At 42.0% G+C, this 8,303-nt stretch overlaps 1 protein-coding gene across 1 annotated transcript; it reads left to right on the plus strand.

Moving 5' to 3' along the window:
- Nucleotides 1-6,080: 6,080 nt before the first annotated feature.
- LOC106577753 (uncharacterized) lies at nucleotides 6,081-7,058 on the plus strand. The gene has a single exon (XM_014156072.2). It carries the CDS (start codon nucleotides 6,103-6,105, stop codon nucleotides 6,928-6,930), a length of 828 nt encoding a protein of 275 aa, XP_014011547.1. The 5' UTR covers nucleotides 6,081-6,102; the 3' UTR covers nucleotides 6,931-7,058.
- The last annotated feature ends 1,245 nt before the right edge of the window (nucleotides 7,059-8,303 follow it).

The raw sequence follows: 8,303 nt of genomic DNA on the forward strand, positions 1-8,303 counted from the left end.
TGGATGGCAGACGTTTTTCAAGCACCGACCCAACTTTGCTATTTGGTCATTATTTTGTCATTTATTTTTTGTCTATTTTCACGTAATGTATCCGCTATTATTTCTTACAACTGACAAGAACCCTTGAACATCAGATCAGAAGTTACTTAACCCAAATCTGGTTTCTACTTTGACTCAGCTGCCCTGGGCTCTCTCTGTAATTTCAACCCATTACTTAAAGGGCTGTGAAACAATGAACACAATATTGGGATGCAAACCAGGGGCGTATTCATTACACCGATTGTGTTGCAAAACGTTTGTTAAACGGAAGCAAGCGGAATGAAACAGGGAGGGACCCAACTGAATTTTCCATTAGAAACTTGTTTTTTTTCTGTTTGCTTCTGTTTGGTTCTTAACCTGTTAGGGCTAGGGGGCAGTATTGACACGGCCGGATAAAAAACGTACCCGATTTAATCTGGTTACTACTCCTGCCCAGTAACTAGAATATGCATATAATTATTGGCTTTGGATAGAAAACACCCTAAAGTTTCTAAAACTGTTTGAATGGTGTCTGTGAGTATAACAGAACTCAAATGGCAGGCCAAAACCTGAGAAGATTCCATGCAGGAAGTGGCCTGTGTGACAAGTTGTGTTACATCTTGGCTCTTTTTATTGAAGACTGAGGATCTTTGCAATAACGTGACACTTCCTACGGCTCCCATAGGCTCTCAGAGCCCGGGAAAAAGCTGAACGATATCGAGGCAGCCTCTGGCTGAAACACATTATTGCTTTTGGCAAGTGGCCGATCAGAGTACTATGGGCTTAGGCGCGTGCCCGAGTCGACCGAATGCTTTATTTTCTTTCGTCTGTTTACCTAAACGCAGATTTCCGGTCGGAATATTATCGCTTTTTTATGAGAAAAATGGCATAAAAATGTATTTTAAACAGCGGTTGACATGCTTCGAAGTACGGTAATGGAATATTTAGAATTTTTTTGTCACGAATTGCGCCATGCTCGTCACCCTTATTTACCCTTTCGGATAGTGTCTTGAACGCACGAACAAAACGCCGCTGTTTGGATATAACTATGGATTATTTTGAACCAAACCAACATTTGTTATTGAAGTAGAAGTCCTGGGAGTGCATTCTGACGAAGACAGCAAAGGTAATAACATTTTTCTTATAGTAAATCTGACTTTGGTGAGTGCTAAACTTGCCGGGTGTCTAAATAGCTAGCCCTGTGATGCCGGGCTATCTACTGAGAATATTGCAAAATGTGCTTTCACCGAAAAGCTATTTTAAAATCGGACATATCGAGTGCATAGAGGAGTTCTGTATCTATAATTCTTAAAATAATTGTTATGCTTTTTGTGAACGTTTATCGTGAGTAATTTAATAAATTCACCGGCAGTGTTCGGTGGGAATGCTAGTCACATGCTAGTCACATGCTAATGTAAAAAGCTGGTTTTTGATATAAATATGAACTTGATTGAACAAAACATGCATGTATTGTATAACATAATGTCCTAGGGTTGTCATCTGATGAAGATCATCAAAGGTTAGTGCTGCATTTAGCTGTGGTTTGGGTTTATGTGACATTATATGCTAGCTTGAAAAATGGGTGTCTGATTATTTCTGGCTGGGTACTCTGCTGACATAATCTAATGTTTTGCTTTCGTTGTAAAGCCTTTTTGAAATCGGACAGTGTGGTTAGATTAACGAGAGTCTTGTCTTTAAAATGGTGTAAAATTGTCATATGTTTGAAAAATTGAAGTTTTTGCATTTTTGAGGTTTTTGAATAACGCGCCACGGGATTACACTGGCTGTTACGTAGGTGGGACGATTTGGTGCCACCTACCCTAGAGGTTTTAAATGGTAAACTGTTTCCGTAATGAATACGTCCCTGGCATATTCATTACTTCTGGGCATTTCCCAGTCTTGTAGGACAAACCTGAAGGCAACTACTGAATTGGGAATAGGACATGGTGCTAGTACTTCAGGGGAGATGGAGGTGCAGAGAGCCTAGTAGACCAGAATTCAGTCCTTCCCACTCAGTAGTCTTCTGGAGGCAGGAACAAAGCTAGGCCCCTCTTGGTTCTCACTGGTAAATACAGTACCCTGCACCCTGGTGGTAGGAAGGTGCAAACATTACGGTACTGAAACCCACAAATGGCTTGAAACAGAGCAATTACACAGGACACAGGTTAGGGTTAGGTTTGAGATTTCATGTTAGACTCACCAATACTAATCTTTCCCAAAGATTGCAAAGTAACAAACCCCTTTTAAGCTTATGCCTACAGTATATTATGTTGACTGCACACCTATCTTACGTGATTGGGTCAAAACGGCCCAATTCTCATATTAACTCATAGCTAGCTGATAACTTCACCATTTCAATTCCTAAGTCACACTGCATGAGATATCTTTGGCAGGAGGCATGCATGATACAAGGGTGAGAGGGAGGAATGCCACTAGAAACACTGAAGGCATGTTAGTTTGAACTCAGCTACATTTGTTACTTGCAGTCTTGAGAGAAATATACGCTTAGTGTACAAAGCATTAGGAACACCTTCCTACTGTTGAGTTGCACCCCCTTTTGCCCTCAGACCAGCCTCAATTCATCGGGGCATGGACTCTACAAAGTGTCGGAAGCATACCACAGGGACGCTGGCCCATGTTGACTCCAATGCTTCCCACAGTTGTGTCAAGTTGGCTGGATGTCTTTTGGGTGGTGCTGAAAAACTCAGCAGCTTGACACAAACTGTTGATCATGAAAAACACAGCCACGTTGCAGTTCTTGACACACACCGGTGCGCCTGCGCTAGGGCTGTGGCGCTCATGACATCTTGTCAGCTGGTTATTGTCATGCAAAAGACTGCCCGTCTCATGGTAATTGACCATTAATTAACATGTTTAGCATCTCCAGGCTCCACTCATACAAGCCTCTGATGTGTGCCTTTGGAACATCTACATTTAAACAAGTCTAAAAACTCAATTTAATATACACCATCACAATAAATCTATTATTTATTTTAGGCAGGTCTAAAGAAACATGATATGAAGAAAATGTATTTCAGAAGAACAGAATATGTGTCACGTCCTGACCAGTAAAGGGGTTATTTGTTATTGTAGTTTGGTCAGGACGTGGCAGGGGTGTGTTTGTTTAGAGTGTTTCGGGGTTTGTTGGGCTATGTTCTGTTTTAAGAGGGGTGTTTGTTTAGAGTGTTTCGGGGTTTGTTGGGCTATGTTATGTTTTGAGAGGGGTGTTTGTTTAGAGTGTTTCGAGGTTTGTTGGGCTATGTTCTATGTTAGTATATTCCTATGTTTATCTAGTATGTCTTGTTCTATGTTTAGTTTATGGGGTTGACCTTCAATTGGAAGCAGCTGCTCCTAGTTGCTTCTAATTGAAGGTCCTATTTAAGAGGGGTGTTTTTCTGTGGGATTTTGTTGGTTGTTGTTCCTTGTTTAGTGTTTGTGCACCTGACAGGACTGTTTCGTTTTGTTCTTTTTTGTATATGTATTTATTTGTTTCTCCTTCTTCAAAATAAAAAGAAGATGAGTATACATATTCCCGCTGCGTTTTGGTCAAATCCTTACGACAACCGTGACAATATGAGTTGACCTACTGTATGTTATCTGGCTATGCGCCATGCCACAGGCTGTGAGCTTATTAATTTAGCAGACAAGATATGCTTATAAGTCCCATGCCATTATTTATATTATATGATTTTATAGTTAAAAGAATAGAATGGATATTTTTCCCATTCAGGAGCTCGTGCTCGCATATGAAGTGCCTATGTTGAGCATAAAAGTGATCATTTGAAACAGGTCCTATATGCTAGATTTAGAGTTATTTGGCAACTTTGGCAATGATACAAACCTTAGAATGCATTAGAAAGCAAAATATATTTGGGCTGCTATTGATGATTTGAGAAAGTCGCAAAAGAAATCTTGCGCTCTGTTCCTTGCCTCAGGCTGTACAGCTGTTCTCTCATCAAGTGATCATATTTTCACTCATCAGACTATTCTCAATTTAATCTTGTCTTTACAAATATGTAAAATTAGTTTTGATTTAGAATGGCCTATTATCAAATGGGCAGGAATGGGGGCAGGGGGAAAAATACATGTCATCCATATGCACTGGAATAGTGAATGGAGAACACTTTCCCACTTATATGTTATTCACTCATGTTGGGTAGGCTACTCCGGTGATTTCACTGCACCACAGGTGATATTCCGCCCAAACTCTTTATACCATGGGCTCTCCAACCCGGTTCCTGCAGCTACCCAGTGCTTAATTTGGGAAACCAAGTGAAATCTGTTTGGGAACATCAATAGTAACATGTTTTCACAATGGAACATAAGGGAGATCAATAAGGGAGATCATAGCTTTCACCTGGATTCACCTGGTCAGTCTATACCATGGAAAGAGCAGGTGTTCTTAATGTTTTGTACACTCAGTGTATATACACAGTATATGATAGAAACAACTTTGTTGTCTTTCTGATACAATGTAACGGCCGCCAATCCAAAACGGTGGGCTTATTTCAAGAGAAGTGAGGGCTGCCCTTGGGGCCAACATGGAGCCAATATGCAAAGGCGCATCGGTCCAATTTTGGCAGCCTATGTGGGGCCAATATTTTAGCTCGAATTGGGCCCACACCGTTTGCTGGTCACACTGTCACTGAGATTGCAGTAAAGCCAAACGTATCAATCTTCATCTCTCGTTCTGTGCGTGTACTGTGTGCACAAGTGGATACTTCATACAAAAGTATATTTTTTGCATGACTGAGTCTCAGTGCATTAGCCCTCTCATTCTCAAAAGTAGTCGTCTCAGGAAGGAAAATTCAATCAGGTGCCAGTAGAAAAGCTATTGGGATAGCGGAGCGGCCGGGAGCGTCTATGTGTCTCTGTTTGGAGATAATGGGACTCAGATAAGCCTAGAAGAGAGGAAGTGTTTTCTCCTACGCTCTGATGGAAAAAGGAACATTTGTTGATTTTCAGACGATTGGCGTGGGCTCTCAAAAGACACGGTTAAGGAAGCGTTTGTGTTTCCGTGTGTCTATCCGTGTGCGTGTGTGCTCAAACGATTGACGTGGGCTCTCCAAAAACACGGCTAAGGAGGTGTGTGTGACGATTGGATCCCTGGTTGGTTAGACTGGCAAGAGGCGTTTTTAGTCAAGAGCTGCCACCCTCTTACTGGAGCAAGAAGTATCTCACACAAGCAGGGCCAGCCAGTACACACACACTGACGAGCACACACACACACACGTGTACGTACGAAAGCATGCAGGCACGCACAGGCGCCAGACACACAAACAAGGAGGAGGAGCAGGAGGAGGAGGAGGAGGAGCAGGTGGAGGTGGAGCAGGTGAAGAAGAAAAAGGAGAGAGTAGCAGGAAGAAGAGGAGGAGAAGGAGGAGAAGCAGGAGTAGGAGGAGGAGAAGAAGAACGAGGTGGAGCAGGAGAAGGATGAGGAGCAGGAGGAGAAGGAGCAGGAAGAGGAGGAAGAAGTACTGTGGCCTTAAACAACCCCAGATTTCATTCATGTTTACCTGTCATTTTTACATTTACATTTTAGTCATTTAGCAGACGCTCTTATCCAGAGCGACTTACAGTAGTGAATATATACATTTCATTTCATGCATTTTTTTTTTAAATGATGTATTTTTTTTGTACTGGCCCCCTGTGGGAATCGAACCCACAACCCTGTCGTTGCACACACCATGCTGGCGTTGCAAACACCATGCGCTACCAACTGAGCCACAGGGAAGGCCAGGGAAGGCCTGTCCTTGGCTATGTTCTCTAAATGTGCTGAGGACACCTGTTAAAGTGCCTATGTATTAGTCCACCAAGGCCAATGTTTATCAGTTGTGGCTGGTGGGAAGAGATATCATAGGATAGGCTCATTGAAATGCCTGAAATTGAATAAATGGACAGGAATCAAACACATCAAACAAATGGTTTCCATGTGTTTGAGTCCAGTCTATTAATTCCATTCCAGCCATTATAATGAGCCTGTCCTCCAATATATCTCCTCCCACCAGCCACCTCTGATGTGTATATAAAGTGGGGGACTGAGCTTCATAGACTAAATACTCTGAAAAGGCCTGCTGTTTCAGAATGAGGGGGGCTGTAGCTGTGCTGGTATTGCTGTTCTGTCTGTCTGGAACATGGGCTCAGCAAGAGAGTGGAGAGGTCAGAGAGAATGACACTACAGAGACCACCCAACCTGATAACTGGGCTGAGCTGAGAGCTCTGAGAGACATGATGGTGGAACCGAGAGTGGAGTTCCACAAGAACACAGTTGAAGAACTGAAGAGAGAGAACGTGTCACAAGCAGCAGAGCTGTCCACCATGGGGGAGGGACTGAATGCCAGGGAGGGGAAGGTGGAGGAGCTGAAGAGAGAGAATGCAAAGTTGTGGACTAGACTGGCACGCGTCGAGGCGAAGAACCAAGACCAAGATGCAGAGCTGTTCAAACTGGAGGCCAGACTGAGTTCCAGTGAGCAGGAGGTGGATGAGCTGAAGAGAGAGAACACAGACAGACCAAAGGTAGCCTTCTCTGCTGCTTTAGGCCGTCCAGTGGGACCCTTCAATACTTTTGTCACACTAGTGTACAACAATGTCATCACTAACATTGGTAATGCCTACAGCCCAGTTACAGGGGCCTTCACAGCACCAGTGAGAGGTGTCTACTACATCAGATTCACTGGTATGGACAACCGCATCTCACAAAGGGTGGGTGTATCCATGAAAAAGAATGGCAAGTACTATATAATGTGGGCAGGTCAGAAGAATTTAGGAGATTATCAGTATGTATCCAATGCAGTGATTCTAGAGCTGGAGGAAAGGGATGTGATCAATATGGAACTTGATGCAGGCTTTAGGCTCTATGATGATCACGATAAACACAGTATCTTCAGTGTCTTTCTGCTCTTCCCTATGTGAGAGGAACAACACGAAAAGCTGACATGCAATCAGATTAAATGTAGTCTTTCTCTTGATTCTTTGGCTGTCACACTGAATTTAAACTCTGTGGATTCCTGAATTGTACAATAAAGGCTTGTTAAATCGGACTCTATATCTCTCTGTTTCTCTCTCTCTCTCCTTCAAATAAACAGACATTAGGTGTGCACCACTCATAATCCTCCAAACTTAAAGGGTAAAACTTTACAAAAAGGTTCCATTTGCAAAGGGGTTATAATTACGTTATTAACGACTATTTAATTATTTGTACATGTATTATTAACCATTAATAAAGTGTTATATCGCATTGGTCAAAATAGTGCAATAACTGGTCAGTTTCCCAAATAGAGAGCCAATATTTACCTCCATTTATTAACCATTTATAAATGCACTTACAAATGCTTTTAAGATGAACCCTTATGTATCATCAACGAAGAGGCGACTCCGGGATGCTGGCCTTATAGGCAGAGTTCCTCTGTCCAGTGTCTGTGTTCTTTTCCCCATCTTAACCCTTTCTTTTTATTGGCCAGTCTGAGATATGGCTTTTTCTTTGCAACTCTGTCTAGAAGGCCAGCATCCCGGAGCCGCCTCTTCACTGTTGACATTGAGACTGGTGTTTTGCGGGTACTATTTAATGAAGCTGCCAGTTGAGGACTTCTCAGAACAAGAATAGACTGACGAGTTTCAGAAGAAAGTTCTTTGTTTCTGGCCATTTTGAGCCTGTAATCGAACCCACAAATGCTGATGTTCCAGATACTCCACTAGTCTAAAGAAGGCCAGTTGTACTGCTTCTCTAATCAGAACAACAGTTTTCAGCTGTGCTAACATAATTGCAAAAGGGTTTTCTAATGATCAATTAGCCTTTTAACATGATAAACTTGGATTAGCTAACACAACATGCCAAACACAGGAGTGATGGTTGCTGACACTGGGCCTCTGTACGCCTATGTAGATGTTCCATTACAAATCTGCCGTTTTCAGCTACAATAGTCATTTACACCATTAACAATGTCTACACTGTATTTCTGATCAATTTGATGTTATTTTAATCGACAAAAAATGGCTTTCTTTCAAAAACAAGGACATTTCTAAGTGACCCCAAACCTTTGAACGGCAGTGTATGGAAATGTGATATTTCCGTTTTTTATTTTTAATACATTTGCGAAATAAAAAAATAGAAACGCTTTTGCTTTGTCATTATGGGGTATTGTGTGTAGATTGATGAGGGAAAAAAATGATATAATAACAAAATTTGTAATAATATGAATCATCAGGGTTTCAAACGTGGGGCAAGACACATCATGGGAGTTGACCATTGGTCTGAAAACCAACCATTTCTGTTCCTGCGACGGAGC

Source organism: Salmo salar, chromosome 18, assembly GCF_965601325.2.
Source record: "Salmo salar chromosome 18, fSalSal1, whole genome shotgun sequence".
NCBI classification, from domain to species: Eukaryota; Metazoa; Chordata; class Actinopteri; order Salmoniformes; family Salmonidae; genus Salmo; species Salmo salar.

What these genes read in the sequence shown, in the direction of transcription:
- LOC106577753 (XM_014156072.2), top strand. Translation starts at nt 6,103, where the DNA reads ATGAGGGGGGCTGTAGCTGTGCTGGTATTGCTGTTCTGTCTGTCTGGA.